Raw genomic sequence first — 23,837 nt, forward strand, 5'->3', positions numbered from 1 at the left:
TCTGAGCACCTCCAACATCTAGGTCTTTCTTCACCCCAAAAAGGTCAACCTCAACATGGCTCGAAATCTGCTTTTCTTCTCCCCCAGTTACTTACCACTGAAGACATAGTTTAAGAAGTTCACAAACAGGAGTGCACTGGCAGCCTCCAGATCCTTCACCAAACACATGAGCAAGCACCACACAAACTTTCCCTGCAATCCCACAGCTGCTGGGCCTTGACCAGGAAGTACCACCAACACAAGGGAAGTTTCCACAGTCTCCATTCTTTGGAGAGTTTCTGCTGCACAGCTATGGCTGACCTGCTTGTTTAGGATGTCAAAGAGCTCCATGCTGGAAATAAGAGCACCACTCACAGTATACACTGCATTTGAGCTGGCACTGGCTTCTTCCTGTTTTCTAGCCCTTGCCATGACAGCTTAAAAAAGTTTTGGTGTATGCCTTGTTTACAACATCAGCTCAGAAAAAAACCCCAGATTTAAGTTTGGTGACCAAAGGCTAACGGGTCTGACCTTGGTCATTAGCTGTTCAGGTGACTTGCTGAAGAATAAGGAAGTGCTAAAACAGAAAATGCCCAAGACCGATGGCTCAAGAGGAGTCTTGCCCCATTTCTCACCTGACAGACAACACTGTGCCCTGTGAACATATCACAGCACGCTAAACAGAAGAAATGTTCTCTATCCCAGAACATTGTAAACTACTGCACTAACGTTACAAGCTGGAGCAAGGATGTGGTGCAGAAGTCTCAGACAGCCGTGGAGGCAGGATTACTCATTTATCACGAAATTCAGATGAAACTGTGCTACTTATATTGCTATGGGGAAAGGAAGGGAGAGAGACAGACTTTTACATTTCCAGAAGACTTGTTTTAGCAACTGATGACATATGGGGACAGGATTCTCGGAACTTCCCTTGGCTCAAGAATACAAAATCCTGTTCCCCCATATACCTTTAGTTCTCTGGCCACCTAGTCATCTGCTATTTAAAGCCCTAAGCTTAAAGTTCTTCTTGGTTAGTTCTCTGTATTGCCCTCTGCCGTTCCACATGGAACAAGATCGTCACTTCGGGAAACCATTTTCTGTCAAAGTTGTCTGAGCTGGCTCTGCCCTTCTCCCAGAGATTAGGTATGTCTACAGCAAGCGTGTTGAATTGAAATAAGTAGCTTATACAGGTGGAATTAGGGAAAGATAATGGAAATAAACAGTAGCTTGATATCTGAGGAGTTTCTGTGCACTGTTTCATTTGTATCTATTAGCCTACAGGTGTCCTACAAGCTAAGGATACTTCAGCTAACTTGTTTTTTCACACCCTGGCATGTTTCTAAAAGCACGTCTCCTTTTGATCACATGGCAGCAGGTACTTCACTTGCTTACACACACAGCAGTGTTACAAGTGACTGCTAAACACATGCTGCACAGGTGAGCTCTGCAATATTGTCTGCGGCTGTACAGCCATCACCCCACCCACACTGTCTCCTTTCTCTCAGCATAACCCCAGCTTTGGCCCTACTCAACATTTGGCCACTTCCAGATGAAAGCTTGCTCTTTCTCTACTCCACCTCCACCCCTCAGAGCTCAGCAATCAGTAATACAGAGGAAAACTTCTGGTCATTCGCGCTTGGGATGAGCAAACAACCAGCCCACACTGTCCGGCAGCGTGAACACCAGGTTACATGAGGACATGACAGCAGAGCCCACATACCACTGCTGGGCTATGAGCACTTCAGATATGACTGACTCTGCTCAGGAGACTGAAATATAAACAGCAATTTCTGGGAGGAGTGGCTCCATTCAAATACTCCCCCATCTTAGTCACAGGTTAAAATAAATAAATAAATAAACAAACAAAGCTGTACTAATCTCCCAATTGGCCTGCTCACAGTCATGTAACTGGTGTCAGCCTTCACCCTGAGATGAAATATGGACCCAAAGACCAGGTCCCAGCTTCATGGTGCTCCAATGGCACACACAGGACAGGCAGCAGCCCCTAACTGGGATGGCAAGGACTTCAGCTTGTGGTGTAAGGGAACACCCACCTGGCAGACAGCAGAGCCCAGATGTACACCACCTGCTCCCGGCTCCATCACACTTACATAAGGGAAATACTGAACTGAGGGAGCCAGGACACATTTAACCCAGAGATCCTCACGTGACCAAGTGGATCCAAAGTGAAACAGAGCAGACTTGGGTCTGCTTCACATTCCATGCAAAGCCACATCTGGGAAGCAAAACAAACAGGGGCAACTGCACAGCAGGGACCCGAAGAAGCCAGAGAACAGGACTAAGGAAGTAGCTGCCTCTTCCCCTGTCCTTTAGTGAATGAGAATAGCTATGCTGGGAACCAAGAAGGCACACTGGGGCAGAGTCAGTCTAGACTTGCTCTGCTTCTTGTCCTCTTTCCCCCAGCATCTGCTGCTGGCCCCTGTCAGAGGCAGGATGAAGAGCTAAGTGGACCTCACATCCGGTACAGCACAGCCATTTGTACTCCTCTGCCTTGTGAGTCTGGCCAAACCTCCTGCGTGTGCATGAAAGACGATCCCAGCATTAAATATATTCCTTCTCTTGGTCCAAACTAGAAATGGCTCCTCAGCCTACAACATCAACAGGCTATGGTAAAACATTTAAGTATAATCAGGAATGCAGCTGGAGGTCTAAGCATGGGGTAAGCAAACACCAGCATATATTTTAACAGGAACTATCCCAATGGGCTCTGAAAGCTACCTACAGTATATCTGCCTGTTCCTAATTATATTTACTGGTGGTAGTTGGCCTTTTTTTTTCCAAGCTGAAGATGAGTCAGAAAAAGAAAAAAAAGTCCTTTATTGTTGTGGAAGCAGAAGGATGTCTCCTGAGGGTGTATGTAATGCACTACTGTCACGGCATGACAATGGAAAAACTGACTGCTGAGCCAACCAAACCCCCATAAATACCTAATGATATCTCTCCTGGCCCAGATTTTCTACAAGTCGGTGCCTGAACTGCATACAAAATGACAATCGATATGAAAGGATCTTTTTTCTCAACAGAGCCGGAATTTAAGAGCCCAGTTCAGCATTATATTCCAGTTCATACAAAGACATCCTTTTAAAGGTCTGTCACAATAACTTAAAGGTGGTGATCCAGCAAAAAAACTGCTAGGCCTCTCCTCACCCTCTCCCCCACACCTCCAGCCATTAACACAAAGAACAGCTGGCTTCAGCAAACAGATATCATTATTAATTACAACATGGAGACAAAAACAATGCATGCCTAGGTATGTTATTGGGTCCGCATTCATGTGGGATGAGAACAAAATTTTCTTCCTTCTCTTCTTCTTTTTCTCTTCCTGGCTTGAGTAACTCTGCCACCTCATGTACTTGGCTGGGGAGGCGGCCATGCCAAGCACCTGGCCCAGTTACAGGTATGTGCAGAGGGAGCCCTTTGTGAGAAAACCCAGCCTTAGCAAATTTCTCTGGCAGTCAGCCAGCCTCCACACATTGGGCAAGTGACTCTCCCCAGCCGCAGTTACATCAGTCACCACCACCTCCCTCAATGTCATGGCAGGGGAAGCAGCTGCCAGGGTAGAGAGAGAGGCAGTCGCTGGCTTTTGAAACAGGCTGTCCAAAAAACATTACAACACCCTTGCTGGTTTCCAGTGCATTTGCTCAGTTCCTCCTTTCCCGTGAAGACCACACAGGCTTTGCGAGGGTGTTACACCCTGCTGCAGAAAGGCGGTCTCTGGGGCCCGCTGCTCCTGGCAGCCGCTCCGCAGCACTGTGATTCCCCCAACTTCCTCCAGACACTCTCCCAGTTTCCACTGAGGGCAGAACCAAACTCAAAAGCTGGTATTTAGGGGAAGAAACATAGATATTTTCTTTCTTTTTTTTCCAGAGGGAGATTCTCCATGCTGCTCTGCCTCAGCACAAGTGGGAGGCAGGGCTGGAACTTGGAGCAGATGGAGAAGCCCCACACAGTTCCACTCCCTCCTCTCACCTGCCTCTCCTCTGCCTGCTCTAGTCCCTCGTGCCCTGCCGTACTTGCATGCCCTAGGCACAGAGGTTGCCCAACGCAGCCCTTGTGGGAGACTGGTACTCCCTGCCTTCCTAAGCCAGCAGCAGGTCACAGGGGCCTAGGCTGGGACTGCCAGCCCTGGGAGTGCAGGCAGGCTGGAGGACCACTGCCAGCAGGGCCAACAGCCAGATTCTGCTCTTGGCTACTGCCCCAGTAAATTTAGTAAATTTAAAGTGACCCCCTAGCATTGACTGGGGATTTGGTCTTTGCAAGTGGTCAGAGCAGACCTTGGACAAGGGGTGGTGCTTCAAGACAATCATCTGCACCATGGTGTAAGCAAAATCACCCTATAAAAGAGAGCAAAAGTGGCAAATTAAAAGTATTGCTCCTGGCATGCAAGTACTTCCATATTGATTCAACACTTAAAAAGGCACTGAAGTGAGGATGTCCTTGTTTCAAACCCTCCAGCAAATTCACTTTCGCTTTTGGCAACCTGCTGTCTTCTCACCCCTCAACTCCTTCCCCATGACTGCAGCAGCACCTTCCTCCACTGCTGAACCCCAGTAGCCTCTGTGCTGCCTCCCCTCGCTCCCTCCGCTGCTTAGCTTCCTGCTTCAAGTCCTTCTAGAGCAGAAGCAGAAAATTTTGCCTGACCACCCTGGCAAAAGCAGGGAGAAATGCTTGCTGAAGTCCACCAGGAAGCTGTCACCCATGCAGGCATTGCAGCTGAGCCTCGGGCTGCAAACCTGCCCCCTCAGCCCTGTCTCTCCTGGGACACAGGAGTCCATGAGGGACTGCAAGCTGGCCAGATCAGGGTAGTTTTTCTCCAGTCAGAGGCTCTGGAAGGATTATTTGGCTGCAACATATCATATGACTTTGTTCTTAGAGTTACATTTTAACTGAGAAAGTTTAACAAGTATGACTTATGGGCTTCTAAAATTGGCAGTAGAAAAATGAGCTGAGGAAGTCATGGAAAAAAACCACAAGCGAGGCCATTCCATGTTATGCACAATTTCTGGGCTCTTTTTCCAATCTTCTGGTTTTTTTGGATGGTGGAAAATATTTTCCAGCTACACAGGCCTGGCTTCACTGAGTATGTATTTATGCCAAGTTTATAAAAAGCAGCTGCAGACATGGTTGAATGAAAGGATTACACTGCTGTCTGTCCTCCAGAAGGTGCTTCAGTTCACACCCTGTCCCACAGAGCGAGGCTCACTTCTCAGATCTCCATGAATTTATGTAAAGAAGGACAGAATTTGAACCGTACAATACAAACTATGGCTGTGCACATAAATGGGCATGCACACATGTACATATGGTTATCTGGCTAGTTAGTGGCAGTTTCTGGCCACTGCTAATGCTGGCTTTTAGCGCCTGAAGCTTACCACCATTCCTCCAACCTCTCCCCACCCTAGTCCACCTTCCATGAATACAACAATGGGGAGTGGGCTTTCAGGGTCGAGACCCTGGTCTCAGTGTATTTCTGCTGCCTGCTTCACATGTACCTGCTCTCCAGCTGCTCCCACTGCAATTCAGGCTTCACCAACCTCACGTACTCTCAGGCTGCCAGGCTTTAAGGCTAGAAGGGATTTCTGTGAACATGCAGCCTGATCCCCTCCACAGCATACTGCCACTGAATTTCAATCAGGAATCCAGGCAGCAGAGGCATAACCTTAATTTTCAGCCGTGCCTTGTCACAGCCTTGGCCTGATACACTACTCACAAGAGGAAAGTCACAAATAATTCTTCACTCTCCTAAACAGAATAGCTCCGGGGGGGTGTGGAGGGGTGGACACAAGCTGAAAGTAAATGCATATAAAAAGGTAAGGTAGGTGGTAAGCTGCAGATTGTGCATTACAGATCTGTACCCTGCTGTTTTTGCAGTCGAGTATCTTAGAATAACAGTACTGAGAACGACAGTGTTACATCAGGAATATCGGTCAAGACAATATTTCCTGGCGATTGTTTGAGAAATGCTTTTCTCACAGCTAATTGCTCCCTAGAGGCTGCGTTTTCTCTGTTTTTAGAAGGAGAGCGATTAAGAAAGAAGGTTTTTAAACCTCTGCACCCTGCTGTAGGACAAAGAACTGTGGGGGAAAAAGGAAAAAAAGAAATAAAAGAAAAAGGAACAACAGCTGTAATGTTCTATGAAATGATTTTGTTCTGTTCTCTTGCCGGGGTGGTGGGTGCAATCATCAGTTTGGCAGAGATAAATACAGAAAAAGGAAGACATTTTACAGAAGCCCCAGCTGCAGGAGTACCACATTGCCATCTAGCGACACCGGCTCTGGGAAGCTGAAACACATGGGGCTTCGCCGACTCTGTGCCTCCCACACCGGTGCCTGCCCCTGGGCAGAAGGCAGCTACCTGGACATGGGGCCTCATTTCCTTCCTGTGCTTTACAGCCAAGCTTGAGAACTGCAAAACCACTTGGTCTATAAAAGACATGTGTAGGAAGGCAAGGGGAAAATGGAAAAATTCCACCCAAAGGAAGTTTAAGACAAACTTAGCTTTGCTGGGATAAACCTGGTGCTTACACTGAGGCCCACAGATTCTCATCTTTCATTGCTGCTGCTGTTGCACACAAAGTTACCACACCTTGGGCATCTTCTGCAATTGTCATATGAATGTCTATGGCAAAATGATGGGCTGGCAGGAGCATGAGCACTACCTTGTCCCAAGGAGACAGGCCTGAATCTTGACCTGATGCGCTGTCCCCAGTTACGCTGCCAAACACCTCAGTACCTGTGTGCCCAGATGCTATCCTGCAGTGCCGACTCTGATAATTTGACTCCACTATGTGCCTCTGCAATTACACATTTCCTTTGTATTCTGAAAAGAATACAAATGTTAACCTTTCAACACTTTAAAAAAGTCAAAATGCTAATAAGCCCCTTAGACAGCAAAAGGCAGGCACTCGATCTTCAGAAGATGCCTAGCAAAGGGCAGTGAACGAATACTTTTTGTATGACCTTCACACAGGAAGTTAAAAAGAAGAAAGAGCTTTGGTGTATAGGAATTCTGACATTCATTGAAAGATGTTAAATTGGAAGATCCTGGACGCAGCAGACTTATATTTAACCAGAAAACAAAAACACTCCCAATGCCTGAACTGCCAGAAGAGACCATCATTTTGGGAAGCAATGGCAGAAGCCTTGCATCAGGCATCCAAGACTGCCCACAAAGCTCTGCTTCGTGGCACGTGCAGTTCCCACTGGAAATACATGACCACTCTCACACCTTATAGGCATTGAAAGATGATTAGTAGCAGACTGTATTGGCTGTAGTGCAAAGGACAGTATGTCTAGCTAATCATTAGCTCTGTCTCTTTGGTCCCCGAGTCCTGTGAAGATTCACAAGAGCACAGCTGTACTACATTTGTAGCAATGTCAATAAGGATGACATTCTTTGATATTATCAAAAATAAGGTAGTCTTCCAAGAAAAAAGAAAAATGCAGTAAAGTTCCCCAATATGAAGATAATCTGTGCTGCTCCGGTGAATTACTCTTACAGCAGCATTTCTTCAAAAACCCAGAGTGATGGCCTCTACAAATTCTTTGGTGACTGAACAGTATGAGGACCTACGAATACTTTGAATTTACAAAACTACTTCTTCATCAATCAATAACAAAGCTTGTGTTGTCACCCCCTGAGATCAAGCCCACATCACCTGCAACATTATCAGGAGCTGGGGAGGCAGAATTTAAACAGTAAAATTTTAAAAAAGGAAAGCCATAAAGGATCCTGAGTCTGAGCCGTTGCTGGTTCTGTCAGACTGCAATCTGGTTCTTTTTTTTCTTTAAAATCAGGGTGAGATCACTATTTTTCTTGAAAATGTGCTGCCCAAGATAGGAAACATCCATCTGTGAAAAGATCTAAAGTCTAATGACAAATATTGTCAGGCCTGCTGAAAATCTTCGAGGGCAATGACTGCTCACGACCTTGTCAGTTGGGACAAGGTCCTAACGCTATCCTGGAAACAACGAAAATGAAGGGAGGGATTCTACACAGGAGCCAATTTTTTTCCCTGTTTCTCATTTTGTGACATAAAACAGGGGGAGAGCACTGCCCCAATATCAATACAGTCCATCCCTGGGACTCTGTGCCCTTTAGAAAATCAATATAACTTCTGAGCACTTACTTCCATGGTTGCCCAGAGAAGCCAAGGTGCCCAAGTGGTTAGCTCAAGCTTCCACTAAGAACCAGATGGTCCATTGGTTCTTGAGGGTGGCAGGACACACCAGTCTGATCATCTGACTTTCTGAATATATGGCTACCACATATCCAGCTCCTGCCAGGCAGAAGCTTTCCAGAAACCAGCTCCAAAGCAGAAAAAGGAGGACAGAGCCAAACGGCCAACAGATAACATCTGTTCTAACCACCAAGACTTTGAAGGTCAAAAGCATGATTTAGAAGGCTGTATTGTTTTTAAGGATGGGGCAGCTGTCCAAAACTGGGCTACAACTTTCTCTCTGTAAAGTTTTCAACAGTTTTATCAGGTTGTCAAGTTTTCACAGTTTGCAATCCAACATCTAGTGGACACTGACTCACTGCATTGCCTTCTAAGCTATTTCCCTCACTTACACCTGCTTAATACCTATGACCCAGCTTTCCTATTTGCATGATGGTGTCACCAAATTTCAGGTACTACAGTGTGGGCTGATTACTAAGTTTTGACAGAACAGTCAGAGTTCCTTCTAAAGTTACTATCCAACAGCAAGCTAGATTTTTGAAAGATTGCTTCTTACATTTACAATGCAGAAGGCACTTATGAACTGCAGGACTGCCAGCAGAGCAATTAACCCAGTGCTCAACAGCTCATGTTCTTTGATTTCAGCTGGGACGGGGGAGTTGTGCTTCAAATCTATTCAGTTAGAGAGAGTGTCTTTAATACTTTTTTCTTTTAGTAGGTTTCATGATTTATAGGCAAGTCTATGGTTGGTTGAGGTCTGATTTTTCCTGATTACACTAGTAACTACCACTGATTATCTAAGCACTCTGAAACGACTGTGACATAAGAAAAGAAGCAAGCTTTAGAGCTTCATACATAATTCAGATAAAACACCCACCCAATTGCTACCAAAACAACTGTACTATCCTAAACCTTACCTTCTCCCTTCCTGTGTCACTGTCCCAATGTCCTGCTCTTGACTGCTTAGGTTTCCATGAGGAAAGGACCATGCAGAGTAAATTACGGGATCAGGACCGCAGGTTGTGAGCTTGCAGTAGCAGAGACTTCATCTTGACAGATTCTTCAGAGTGCCACACACATCTCTGCTGGTACAGAAGTAATAATAATAATAATTTCATGCTAAGAATTCTGCCAGTGCCAATGGCCAGTAAATAACACCCCTACAAAGAAGTAAAAAAGGGCCCTGAGTTGTGTTAGACAACTTCTAACATAAGCCAAGGAACCTGATGTTAAAGCTCAAAACTTCAGATGGAGAGAGAAAACCAAATGAAACATAAATCAAATAGCAACCTCTCATGGTTATGCAAATTCAGGTAAGTGTCATTATGCCAAAAACTCCAATTAGAAGAACTCCATAAACATGGAGGCTGTAACCTGGAGTCAGATGGGGCTTCTCTTCTTTATACAGGCAAAAGCTGCCACCTCCTTAATTCTAGGAGTTGGTAGTCTTCATCACCGTAACTTACAGGACCAAGCAATTACATTATACCAGGTCAGTGTGTGGTGAAAGTAAATTTCCATCAAAATCAAACTGTTCCCACCAATAATGAGATACTGCTATGAATTGATTAGGTGTGTACTATCAATTAAAAACAACAGAGAAGAGTTTCTCAAAGAACATGCTTGCTCAGGAATCCCTTTTCTCCATTTCTCCATTTAATTAGTCATTGCATTATAATGAACAAATTCATGCAATAATCATTGTCATTTTAATCATCAAAGCTGAATGTACATTCTTTCTCATTAAATAATATTAAATACATCAAGAGATGCTAACCAGGTTGTTTCAGAACTCCAGGAAATGCTTTTACATACATGCCAAAACAGGCAAATATTGTTTTCTTACAGCAAAATTCTGTATCTTCCAGGCTATGTTACAGAGTGTAACACAGACAGTGACCTAAGGAAGGAGGAGAAGCATGGTTTGCTGAAACAGTATCTTTTAGTAAACAGCACTCTCTAGATACTTGTCATGTTTTAAGCAGACTTTGAAGAATTTCTAACTAACAAGCTGAATGCTTGGAAAAATGTTGACTAACAGTTACAAGGGTAGAAAATTTCCATTTACTTGTATGGCATAAACATACACTTTCCCTCTGCAAACACAGACCAGGAAGCAGAGGAAAATCACTTCTGAGGTGTACAAGTAGTTCAGTTTTGAGCCAGGATGTCACTACAGTACAAATATCTGTCTCCAAGGCATGAGGGAGACCTCATCAGCTCCCTTCATGTCAGCTACAGGATCACAACAGGGTGAGTAGATTTTGCCACCTTAAGCTGAAATTCAACCAGCATTGAAAATGCATCCTGTCACGAACCTATAACATCTTGCCCCCTCATTTTTTTAGTTGGCTCTCCTTACATGTGTCATCACTTCCACCCCTACTTCAGTTAACAGGTGCACTTCTTTCACTCCAGCTAGCAAAGCTCATGCAGCTGGGCAGGGGAAAACTCTTCTCTTGCATGCCTGGGAATGGGATTCAGTTGCATTTTGTTGCAGAGTTGAAGATGTACAATGCAGCTGGTTTATCTATATACCTAGTTTGTGTAGAGGGATGGAGAGAAAAAGGGAAATCCTTCTAATCACGTCATCACAACAAGTCAGACACACAGGATTTAAAAAGCCAAATTTAGGTATTATCAGTAGAAACACTTGCCACTGCTGCCCCACTGAGCCTGTCTTATACACTGTACCAAATCTGCCTCAACAAAATGCTGCATTGCATCACCTCACAAGACAGGAAGATCCTAAAAATCAGGATTTTGCAGGATGAGCTTGCACGAAATGTGTGTGCAAAACTGCCCTCTGCTGTTTAGAGTAAGACCTGCGCAGACAAATGATGCGTGACTAAATCAGTTTTGAGCTACAAGGGTCCAAGATGCAAAGAGGCAAAACTATCTGACTTCATCTGTTTTCTGCTTCCATGCACACTAGGAATTTCATACGTGAACACCACTCACAACTGTCTTGCAGCATGGACCATCCCGACAGATCTGTAGGCTGTAGCAACATCGTACCAGTTGCAACACTCTGTTAAGCAACTCTCCCACGATGGGTGAGCATCACCAGACATCTTCTCACCCCAAAGATGAGTTGAGAACACCCTCAGGGTGCAAGGGAAATGATGTAATTGGGGGTGAGCGCTGCAGGACATACATGCAGGACATGTTAAATCAAGGCCTGAGCTTTACACAACACGAACAGAAACCATATGCCTGAAGTCAAAAGCTTATAGCACAGAGGCCTTTATGACTTAAGGATTACTAAGTTGCAGCGATGATCAGAAAACGGGGTAGCAAGCTCATCAAAAGATGTCGAGTAAATATTCTGTAAGACTAGCCCCTGCTGCAAGGAAAGAAGAGAGAACCTGGTGGTTTTTTTTCACGAACACATGGAAATCACTATATTTTGAAAAAGCTGCCCATTATCTACTGCCAGTATGCTGGACACTTTGGTACAGAAACATCACAGAAGGGCCACCTGTTTTCTATGGCTTCACTCACATTCATACACAGATGTGGCAAATTCTGCCCTCTGAGAACAGCATCAGATATCCACATCTTCTTTGGGAAGTTCTAGTTTGGTACAAATGCAGAAAACAAGTACAGATACCCACACCAGTTCAATTTCCGGAGTGCCTCCAACAAAAGCTAGCCCAGTCCTCGTGAACTAAGCACAAGTTTCAGCTCTTTGCAACAGGCTTTTGGTCAGTGCATAAAGAACACTGTAAGCCATGCTGGTCAGTGTAAACACACAAACTAAAAACCAAACCAAAACCTGGGTACAACAGAAGCCTTGAAGAATACTTTTTTTTTTCCACAACAGCCCTTTTCATACCCATACGTTTAAATACACAGAAGCATGGGTGTACTGTACAGCATGCCTTTGAAACCATCACTGAAAGCACTTAGTGACCACTTCAAAGCTTCCCTTGATGTTTAACTCATGTTAACTGTAACACAACAGTCATGTAGGGCCACTGTTCAGCCTAGGGGACTTTAAACACACCATCAACAGATGTACAAATGAAATTTTAGAGATTCTTCTCAGTGCATAAATAGCTAGAGCTTTACTTTGATGATGGATGGCTGGCCTCCTACACAGCAGGCCTGGGACTTCTACGTTTTTCAAGTTAAGGGCAACAATAATATTGTCAGCCCCCAGGAAAAGGAAATTAATGCCAGATGATTCAGTGTGTGCCTGATCACTCTGGTTTTGGATTTGATTCCATTATCTAGAAAGCTTAATGGTGAAACATCAAGGGTAGTCCTGCATGATAATGAAACTAGCTGGGTGTTTTTTCTATAAAAGCTGCCTGAGAAGCTCGTAACCAATTGCAGAAGACTTCCCAGCATAAAACAGACCTCTCATATTCTTTAAGGGAAATTCTTTCTGGGAAAAAGATTAGTAGTTTAACCCGCAGTAAAATAAGATTACAGATCTTGTTCACCAGCAGCTGTGAGCTCAGTAGCAGCAAATACACAACTGGAACGGCTCACTTTCACATCTTCTTCATTTGCACAGGTGAAAAGAAATACAGTACTACGCAGAGCTAAGGTAATGGCATTACTGCTGCTGATGCAGTACCATCAATCACTATCACCACCCTTCTCATGACCTGTACTTTGCTTGTGTCTGAAACACCTGTGGGCTGTGCATGCTAGCTACACCACTCCCAGCCTGCCACTGTTGGAGCAACAGCAAATTCCCGTTCTAGACAACATCTTCCAAGTCTTCAGTTTGTAAAGTATTAGCTTCACTGGGAGATTTGAAGGGAAAAAAAAATTCAAGTCTTATTAAAAGGATTCATCATTCCCATTCTATTAGCCAAGGCACTCAAAACAGGTATCAGAGCTTGCTCTGGCATACTACCTGGGTACTTCTGGGTTATCAAGTAGGAGAATAAATTTTCATTTAAGGCTACATTTAAATCTATGCTATCTAAAATTTTGTTTGTATCTGACTTAGCAGGATCAAGAAAACTAAAAAGGGTTAGAGCAATATGTGTGTCTGTGATGCTTATTAAAACAAATAACATTTATAGACATAATCAGAGTATCACCAAGCCTTCCATCAAGATCAGAATTGACACCCAGGCTTGCTAAAACACACTTAGTTCAGAAGAGCTTTGTTGTAAGCTAAAAGGTGAATTCAAATTGCCCTCATTACACCAAAGAGCGTAGAAAATTGTTCAGGTTTGAAGGAAGGGTGCTACTTTTGTCTTATGCTGTTTGGGTTTGTTTTTCAAGGCAGGACGGAAGAGTTTGATCTACCTTAAGACAATGCTAAAAGCTGAACTAAAAAGATATACTGAAGTGACTACCACCAGCAAGGACAGCAGGTAAATATGCTAACAGTTCTGTCAACATAACCTATGAATTCCTACTTTTTACTTATAAGGGTTAGAAAAGAAAAACTCCTCCAAAAAGCCTCATTAAAAACAGAATCTTCTGCAATTTCACAGTAAGTGCAAAATAACTTTGTCCCTCTAAAATAAATTAAAAGAGCACCTCATCCATTGTCACCTGAAGAATATGGCTATTAAGTTTTACTTTTACCTTACGCTACCTGAACAATTCAAGGACAACAACTAAACTACAGCCAGCTGTTCAAGAAATTTTTGTTCACACCAGCCATTAACTTCAGTATTTGTCGCATTACAGAATGATTCAATAGCACCTCAAATCTTTGGAAATCGTGTTTTCAAGGCGTTAAGAAAAATTACTCTTCCATGGCAAATCATCTAAGCAGACTGACTCAGTAAGAAACATTTTACTCCCAAACTCAGGTATTTGACTGCTAGGTAACAATCAGCTGTCCACTTAACCTCTGAAAAATCCTGTATGAGGCAATTTCTGAACTGTTGAGGAGAATCTGCCTTTACAGAAACTTACACCAGGCTGAAATGAGACAGATTGGAATGTTGGCTAAAGCGCTCTCAAAGTACCTCACTTCTACTTAAGACTATGCCACCTTGTACCTTACCCATTAATTTATCAGCATCATTAGTACAAACTGTCAGCTGGTCTGAAAACTGACACTTCAAAGCATTCTCCTCAAGGTGAAAATCAGTCACCATGCCAAAAAGATAAAGCTACATTTTTAATTGTTTCTTCTGCCACCTGAGTGCTGATAGCTCAAACCCAGAAAACAGCAAAAGCCAATGTCTTTTGACATTTAGAAGACCCTATCCATGAAAAACTTGCTTTCACAAGTCCACTTCTGCTACTCACTTGAGTCTGTATATTATTTGCCTCCTTTGCACTAGCAGAGGAAAATTCACCACACCACACCAAAATTTTACAACATCCACTTCCATTAGCTTTAACTATTTACCCCAGGGATATCACTCTTACCTTATCAGTGCAATTTTTTTCTTAAGGTAAATGCCTTAAAAAGAATATTAAGAACCATTTTCTACGGTCTTGAAGACTAGAGACTGAAGTGTTAACTGTATATCTTGCAAAAAAGTTTCAAGCTTTCAAAAAACCACCTTTGTGCTCTTACAACCTGCCCCAGGTTCTATTCCAAACAGCTTTGTTTCAGACACCTGCATTAACAGAGCTTTCATGTTTGCCAGATAGTTTTGACTTGCATAATTTTACATGTTATTGTTCCTGACAGAAATGGATTTGTCACTCTTTCTGCAGCCAGCATCTATTACCATTGTGATTTGCATGTCTTTCTAAGGTGATCTGTTACTGTTTAATGATCATATGTTTATTTTTTCAGGAAATGACACAAGGTTTTAAGCTTAATTAAAAGCATTGGAAGACCAGCCATAACATTAAAAATAAATTTTAATGTTGCAATTTTTAGATCATTTGCTCTGACACCCAAATATTCTGAAATTTAAAGTAGTACTATAGGGACACACAAGTGCAGATAAATCTTTATTGCCATAACTTTGTTTTTTTCAAAAATGAGCATTGGGTTTTCAATAGGTCGTAGTTTTATGTCTTATATGTACAACATTACAACTGCGTATTTTAATAATAATGAAGTTAAGTGATACTTTGATAACTCAACACAGTGTATTTATAAAATGAATTCTTATCAAAATACACTTTTCACTGGGATAATAAATAAAATCCTGCGAAACCCACCTACACAAAGTTAATTTTAACTCTGGTAGAACCCGATGTGGTACACAGTCCATTAACTACTATGTTTGCCCCTTTATCCCCCTACTGATGCTCATCTTCTGGGGTAAGAAAACTTTTTTTCCCCCCGTTGTGGTGTGACCTCATTCAACATCATCTTCAGCCAAGCACTGTGCACTTACAATTCTCTGTAAGAAGGAGAAAAACTCATTCACAATTACATAAAATTGACAGTAGGCAACTGATTATCAAGCAATGTAATTTTACACTGAACATTAAGCAGTGTAATTACTGAGCAAACTGATTAAAGTTAAAAATGGCAATCTATTTGACTTAAGTTTTTGAAGTCAGTTCCACAGAAATAACATACAGTACAATGCCTAACAAAGCCAAAGACAGATAAACAATATCCTATCAGCCTCAAGCGATGATCTCTGTGTGGTTTTGCCACTGTTCTCATAGGAAACATTTTTGCTCAGTTGTTTCCCCTGACATTTACATCTCCTGTACCCGACACTTTTTGGTGTTACCACTAACTATAGTAACCAGGTCTGAGCTGTAAAAAGAGCTGACTGATGCACAGCACTGAGCCTCTGCTTTATGTCAGGTAACACCATTAGGGAGTACCCTTGCATTTCCAAGAACATAAAACATATTATTTATTTTACAACAGACTCACCTGCCAGCATATTACCAACGTTACCTGCACAGTACTCAGACTAAAAAGGGAGGGCATTTTATACACAGATCTACTAACACTTCTCTCATCATGGAAACTCCCAAGCTTCCAAAATTGTCATGTGTTCTGGGACTAGTTAACATTTTGTTTTTATAGCTGGCCCAGAAGCAACCGGGTAGCAAAAGCAACAGATTAATTTTAACGGACTTTCATAGCACTCACAGACACTTGTAGATATGTAATTTAATAAAAACCCAACAAACTCAAGACCCAGAGCACTGAAGTTACCACTCTTCTGATTGCCCCACCTTGTATTTGGCAAACATTGGATTCACTTGTAGTATCAGAGCTGCAGTCAGATTCTCTACTTCAAGAGCTTAGCATATCCTACACACAAGAGAAGCGTTGCATTTCTATTTTATCCTGTTTGCTATTAATGCCAGATGAAGATTTTCATATTCACTTTTTAATGGCTTGGGTGAAAAAAAAGCTTCTTTAAATTTAACTGAACGTATTAAAAAAAACAGATTACAAAACCCAACACTCAAGACTGATGTAGTTGATAAATTAAGTAGTTCAATTACTTCGAACCCCAAACAACACCGAACACTTCACATACCTGGCTTATTGTAGGGAGCTTAGTTAGAAGCATTTGAAACACTGGTGGTGGAAGAGTCTGCTGTAGAACTTGTAGTAGCTGCTGGGGCTGCCCACACACAGCAATGGCATTGGTCAAGTGATCAACACCTTTTTCATATTCACCTGTATGACAAATTATAATGTTTTGAAATCAACCTTCTTCCACACTGTAACACATTTACATAAAACACCCACCAACAGTGGATTAAACTTCTTGATGGATCTTCCGAACACAAAAGGTTAGAAACAAACAGATTTCCTAGAGGAATTTGACTCCCCCAAATATCTTAGTATATAAAAATCATCTTCTAGCAAAGGTGAAGAAAAATTATTTTACAATTTACCCTTCAGAAAAAAAAATAAAAAATGCCATCACCTTGAGCTAGCAGTTCCTCGCCAAGTTGAATCTCCTCAAGGAAAAACTTCTGAACCGCATCAGCATCTTTCAGATCAGGCAACTATGACACACAGAGTAAAAGTTAAGTTGGCCCTTAAACACCAAGTAATAAACAAGTTAGCAGAAAACATTCTCAACTGAAATCAAACATGTACACAACCACACTGTTACACTGACACTGGTAAAAAAAATACCTGTCACCACTAAGTTAAATGTACACAGAATGTTTCTGAAAATCAGACTCGGGTCTCATATCATTGCACTGCAAATCTGTAGAGAGACAGAGCCTGAAATACCTCTATTCACTTTATTAAGTACACAATTTTGTAGCAAATACAAGTTCTAAGGTGTGTTAAGTTTATAACAACTATATTTCTTACAATTGTTTAAGAAAAACCTTATCTTTTCTTCCTGGTGATAAGGAAAGGGAAATCAAATACTTATGGCAAAAAAAACATATTAAGCTCAGTTATACATGTATCTCATCAATGATTTTAAGTCTGAAAAGTCCTTGTGCATACCACAAAGAGGAAAAAAACCACAAAAATCACACAGTGAATGTTGTACTTTCTAGTAAAACTCCTCTATCTGAAACAAAAAAGGAACAATCATATTTGTGAGCATTAAAAAAACCTAAAGACTGCATATTTGCAGAAGTATTTGTAATGCTGCAATCAAAAATATCCAGCTGTAATGATGGATTTAAATAAATCTTACAAATAACACAAATTAAACATCTTTCAAAATAGCACTGCATTATTGAACACATTATTACCTTGGAAAGCCCTGCTCTCTCTTTGGCAAGCTTCTGTTTCTTCCTTCCTGTAAGAATAAAAACATTTTACATTTTTAATTCGCAATTAAAAAGCCCTTCAGATTACAGTTTGAAACCGTGAACAAATCAAAGTTATTTTCAGAATAAAAAACTGCTACTGTATTCCAAACATTGGAGACTGAACACAAGACTGCAGCCCACTCTCTGCGACAGAACATCATTTAGAGGTCTAATGAGGGCTGGCAGTCGCACACCAACCCAAAATGGCAACTCTTCTCCTGCGGCTATGGCAAACACCAACCGTGCAGGGCCTGCAGCACACACACCTCGGGCACCAGAGGCACACAGAAGCAAGGAGAATTAGTCATACAGGAATTCTCTACAGGATTCCTAACAATAAGCCACACAAGAGCTGTCTACAAGTCAAAGCTATCTAGTTTTGAACTGTATGGTGGACCACCAACAGGGACTTCAGCAGGTCACAGCAGATACGTGCAGGGTGCACTTTCCCAGCTGCTTTATAGCAAAGGCTTGGGAACCAGGTAATAGGTGGCAGTATCTCATCATCCCACAGCAAGAGCAATACTAAGGGATACATTTCTGAAACCTGAGAAAAGCAAACCTCTAGAGATGGAACAAACATGGACAGATTTAATTGCCCAATCTACAGGCAAAAAAGTTGGTCTGCTACTAAAGTTGTACCACTCCAGCAAAACTATGGCAATTAAAATGATTGTGTGATAAATGTAATTAAAATTAAAGTGGTTTTCAAAGCAACTAGGCAGGTATAAAAGTATTTTTATAGTAGCAGCTATTCATACAAGAAAGAATAATTATACTAATAGTGGTAATTTCCTTAGAATAATCATTCTTCTAAGTCTTCAGCTCATCAACTGAAATAGTTACACCAATAAAACTTCTAAATACAGCCTATGGTTAAACTGTCCTCTCACCATTTGTTCCCGGTGCTCAGAGAACAACTGTATTTATAAAGAACTGTTACACAGTCCTGATTTTTCTTTTGAGACAATTTTACAAGCTGGAAATACTTCTAAATATGACCAGCAGTTTTAAATCGTAATTAAAAATTTTCAACTGTCCACATGATGAAGACACTTGGGAATGCTATTTCCTAACAGAGTGACAACATAATGCATAACATTCGTGGAAATGATCAAGCAATCTTTATATAAAGGGAGTTCACATTCTAACTACGTGGATCACCCTTTCTACCTTTTACAACACCTTAATAACCCTTAGCATCTGGATTTCTACAACTTATTGACCTGTGTACATTATTTTACAACATTATATACAGAAAAATGCATTGTATAGAACTGTAGTGTACTACAATTTTATTATGGTTATTTCTGTTATTTAAGAATTTATCGTGAAAATTAGTGCTAATAAAACTAGCTCACTCCAACTTTTCTGAAGCATTAATTTGCACAAAACTTGAAACTGCACTACTGTGTAAACAAGTTTTGCTAATACATAAAATCTTTAAGATTAAATTAAAACAAAAGTAATATTTAAATGTTTCATTATCAAAACAAGCTACATTGTAACTGTAGAGCATTCAGTGAAACACCAAAAAGAAGAACAAAGAGTAAGACCTTAATATTGATATAACATTTTCAGGAGAAAATTGTGTTTTCTTGGCGTGACTATGACATCTTCTAAAATGTTATAAAAGGTATCATTCACCAGGTTAAGCATTCAGAAATAAAGAAATACAAGACATGCAGGTAACTGCAGCTATTTTATAAAAGCTTTTGACCACTGATCACACACATTTGAAATCATGTACTTTAACCTGAAAATGGCAAAGGAATATGAAGAATCACCAAGATTTAGATACTGAACACTGATCTACTGAATCTTTCAAGTCTGATTACTGTGCAGCTTTTCTTCTTCTTAATACTCTTCTACAGATCTCTTTAAAAAGTCCACTAGATAAATCAATTACAAAACCCAGAAAACTCTGATGGATATTTAGGAATTCTTCCCCTATTGTTTGGTAACACTGGTTTCAAAATATCTTTGTAACCAACAGCCAAAAGTTACATTTGTAATACCATAAGCAAAAAGCAATGATTTTGAGGGGGGGGGGGAAAACAAACCTCAAAACCTCTCCAAGTTTGTTTTCCCTTAGGAACCTCCAAGAAAGTGAAACACTTCAGAGATAACCACATTAAAAATGGGAAGGGCAACGTTTTATAGAAGGAATCTTTAATAACATGGAAATGCAGTGTATCCACCCAAAACTGAAATCTGAGCTGCAGCTCTCCAACTGCACAGGACCTGCAGGCCCTCCAGGCCAGCCCTTGTACACCGGGAGCGAGTTTCCATCATGAACCAATGGATAACCTGTCCCACTGGCATGGGTTGCAAAAAGCCCCAGACAGCCCCAGCAGCTTCCCAATCAGTCCCACAGAGGAGCAGGAGGAACAAAAAGCTGTTTGCACTTTCAGCTCCCATCCGTGCAGTCCTGCCTACTGCCCTCCTCTCGTGCCACTGTCCAGGCAGAAGGTGCAAAATTCAGCTTGGTCGGGAATTCCAGCTGTCTCTGAATGAGGAGACCAGTGACAGAACACTTACTATTTTATTCATTCAAGAAGGCAAATAGTAAACACATCTAAATTCTTGTAATCTTAAAATATAGCTGGGGAACCTAAGCAGATGTTTATGGCTTTGCTATCTGTTGGTCCCAAGACTAAATATGGACATGCCCCCAAAGCAGCAACACCAAAATCTAAAAAAATCCCAACAAAAAACTCCACCCACAAAACTTGCTAAATAAAATTAAAACATCTGGAAAACCAATGTGAAGTAGTTCCTCAAGCCTTCCAGAAACTTCCAGGAAATCAAGTTTTTTTTCCCCCCCAAAACCTGAATCTAGCCATCTCATTTTTATGCTGGGCCTTTGCAAGATAAACTTTGGCCCTAACACAGCCCACAGGGGTGTACAATGTAACTGCGAGGCCAAAACAAAATAGTTGTTCTTCATTTGCCAGCATGTGCTTGACCAAATATGACAGGCAATCCACTGACTTGTCAGAACTCCTGTCCTTCCCCAGTTCTGCTGACATTGCATCACAGAGGCTGAAAAACAATCTTTTCCTAAGAAGGTTAGTGAAAAAAGTGTGCTGTAAAGGTGGTTTCTACAAGTTTTCCATCACATGCTCCCACTATTGCCCAAGAAATGGAGCACCTTCATATAAAGAACTGCAAGTGGCTGCTGCACTGGACCTTTTTGGCCAAATATTTCACAGCCCAAGCCTTACTGTCTACCCAACAGTAGAAATGCTGTAATAACCAGATCAGTGGCACCAGTGCTAGACCACCCATACTAAAGAATCTGTTACACTACAAAAATAAATTAACCCAAATTCCTTAATATTAACTAAAGCCTTACAACTGAAAGCAGACAGTGCATCATGTGCAAGGACTGTAAGTCATACAATGATGTCCTCCAAATGACAACTGCCACCCTCCAGCAAAACACTATGGATGTGTTTCCCACTTCAAAGAACGTGACAGTTCTTAACCAGAGTGATTCTAAGGTTCATTCATAACATGACTGGATAGAGGTTCAGCTAATGAAAACCTGGACTGCAAGAATCTTATGTAATTTTGTATTTCTCCTATGATGTATTTGGCATCAAAGGAAAACCCCAGGGCTGATTATACAGCCAAAAATCGAGTCTGCTTGAGCAAGACAAGGACATATCATTTTACTGTGCTAGAACTTCCCAATGAAGGACTTGCACTGCAGGGAAAAACGTGCTCAGAAGACACACAAGAGGTATGTGCCTAAAATCCTACACACATGAGCAAGGGCCTGAAGATGAAATATTTGGCAGACATGGCTGGTTGTGGAGGAGCTTTCAGAGAGCGGAATTAATTTGCTGTTAAACATCAACACAGGTCACTCAACAATTCAATCCATCAAGGCAGAACCAAAGCTCTTTGGTTGTGTTTAAATGTTATCAGGTAAATATTCATTTTCAACCCATCTAGTTATTGACTTTTCCACCCATGGAACTGCTGATCACGTCATGTTTGCTTGCCAGGGAACTTCACCTTAATGGTAACTTCTTATCTTCAGAGTAGTCACCAAAGGAAATAGACATATTCTCACAACAGAAACAACTCAGCAGAGCAAACATCAGCTTATTTCTCATGATTTGAGTCCCTTCAGTACCGGTGCTTACAACTCCATTTAAAACCCTCACTAACTATTAAAACATTTAAAAAAATGTTGAAGACGTGAAATAATGAAGAGCCATGGGAGAAGAGCTCTACATTTTGGATTAATCAACAGTTTTCTCTGGCATTCATTCTTATCCTGGAAGCCAACAGCAGAGCTGCCAGGAGGGTTTAGAATGCAGCCGATGAAATACCTGAGAGCTGCCACCGACCCCTGTCTCACACAGCAACAACTTCACTGTAAGAGATCACTGTTTTATCTGCTCATCTTCCAAGAGTGAAAAAGAATAAGTGTCACCACATAAAGGTAATGGCTATAATAGCACAGCTGAGCCTGTAGGAGAGCAATATGTGGAAAAAAAAAGGGGGAGGGGAGATAAATTATTTCCAAGCCAAGCATCTGAGACGGAAACTACAAGTTACCCAACACCTACAGCAAAAGACGACCCTGCCCAGAACTACCTGAAAGGAGGGGGTAGTGAGGCGGGGGCCGGTCTCTGCTACCGTGCCTGCAGTGAGAGGGCCAGAGGAAAAGGGCTTAGGCTGAGACAGAGAACATTCAGATTAGATATTAGAAAAAAATATTTTCACTGTTCGGGTGGTCGGGCATTGGAATGGGTTGTCCAGGGAGCTGGTGGAGTTACCGTCCCTGGAGGTGTTCAGGAGACGTCCGGATCTGGTGCGGGGTGATACGGTTTAGTGGATTAAGGGTTACAGTGGGACCGCCGGGCGGATGGCTGGGCTGGATGGCCCTGAAGGTCTCTTCCAACCCTGGTAACACTGATTCTGTGCCCCGGTCCCTACCTTCGGTGCAGGGACAGAGAGACCCCACAAGCGCCGGGGGGGCCCGGGGGCGGCGGGGCCAGGAGTGGCCCTCGCGCGGGCGGGGTGGGTGGGGGGGCAGAGCAGGGGAGACAGTGAGGGAAGAGGGGGGGGGGGGCGGGAACGGGAGGGGAGGGGGCGCCCCGGGACACTCACGCTCCCGCAGTCGGTTCTTGAAATTGGGGTCGCTTCGCCTCTTGCGGTCGAAGTAGATGCAGTAGCCGATGAAGAGCGCCCCGCAGAGCCCCGCGGCGATGGCGCTGGTCCTGCCCACCATCATGGCGCCCCCCGACCCGCGCCCGCGCGAGCTCCGCAGGCACCTTGGGCCGAGCGGCCAAGGGAAAGGACCCCTCCGCGCTTCCGCTTACGTCATCACACGGCGGCGGCTCAGGGCGCCTCCCGCAGTGCCTGCAAGAGACGCGGGGCGCATGCGCGCGGCGGCGGGAACCGCGCGGGCGAAGGGGCGTGGCCTCAGCAGCGGCGTTGATCGCCGGGAGAGCGAAGGGCTGGAACAGCAACGTCTGAGTGGGACAACAGGGACGGGGGCAAGAGACCTGGGGGATCATCCAGTCCAGCCTATGACCCTGTCAACTAGACCATGGCACCAAGTGCCACATCCACTCTTTCCTTAAACACCTCCAGGGACAGTGAATCCACCACCTCCCTGGGCAGTCCATTCCAGTGTCTGATCACCCCTTCCGTGAAGAGTTCCCCCCCCCCCCCCGATGTCCAACCTAAACCTCCCCTGGCACAGCTCATCCCATCAGTTGTTACCTTGACCCCCACCTGGCTACACCCTCCTTTCAGGTAGTTGTAGAGAGTGATGAGGTCTCCCCCAAGACTCCTCCTCTCTATGCTAAACACTCCCAAACGCTCCTAATAGGACATGCACTCCAGACCTTCCTTCACCAGTTCCATTGCCCTTCCTTCCATTGGACAACCGCAAAACAAGTGTATCTTGGTAACAATTACCATTTCATCACACCCGAGTCTGCTGTGAGTTGCTTTTCCTGTAGTCATTTTGGGTAAT

General features: G+C 42.8%; 1 protein-coding gene and 1 non-coding gene across 4 annotated transcripts in view; both read right to left on the reverse strand.

The window, feature by feature from the left end:
• TOMM20 (translocase of outer mitochondrial membrane 20) overlaps positions 1–23,156 on the reverse strand; it is a 50,202-nt gene extending 27,046 nt beyond the window's left edge. For 2 of the 3 annotated variants that reach the window (XR_003529994.1, XR_003529995.1), the window contains exons 1-5: positions 22,964–23,156; positions 17,774–17,820; positions 16,978–17,059; positions 16,582–16,724; positions 9,097–9,261 (exon numbers count right to left, since the gene is read on the reverse strand). Coding sequence is in view for 1 of the 3 variants with exons in the window: in XM_027657252.1 (XP_027513053.1) it covers positions 15,427–15,471; positions 16,582–16,724; positions 16,978–17,059; positions 17,774–17,820; positions 22,964–23,087 (441 nt within the window). In the remaining 2 variants the exon portion in view is untranslated. Of the gene's footprint in view, positions 1–9,096; positions 9,262–15,060; positions 15,472–16,581; positions 16,725–16,977; positions 17,060–17,773; positions 17,821–22,963 lie in introns of those variants that run through there. The other variant, XM_027657252.1, reaches the window with a different exon arrangement.
• Positions 22,033–22,167, reverse strand: LOC113953818. Its single transcript, XR_003530025.1, has one exon. It is a non-coding gene; the product is annotated as a small nucleolar RNA SNORA14 (small nucleolar RNA).
• Positions 23,157–23,837: the final 681 nt, after the last annotated feature.

Source organism: Corapipo altera, unplaced genomic scaffold (assembly GCF_003945725.1).
Source record: "Corapipo altera isolate COAL_440 unplaced genomic scaffold, ASM394572v1 2c, whole genome shotgun sequence".
Taxonomy (NCBI): Eukaryota; Metazoa; Chordata; class Aves; order Passeriformes; family Pipridae; genus Corapipo; species Corapipo altera.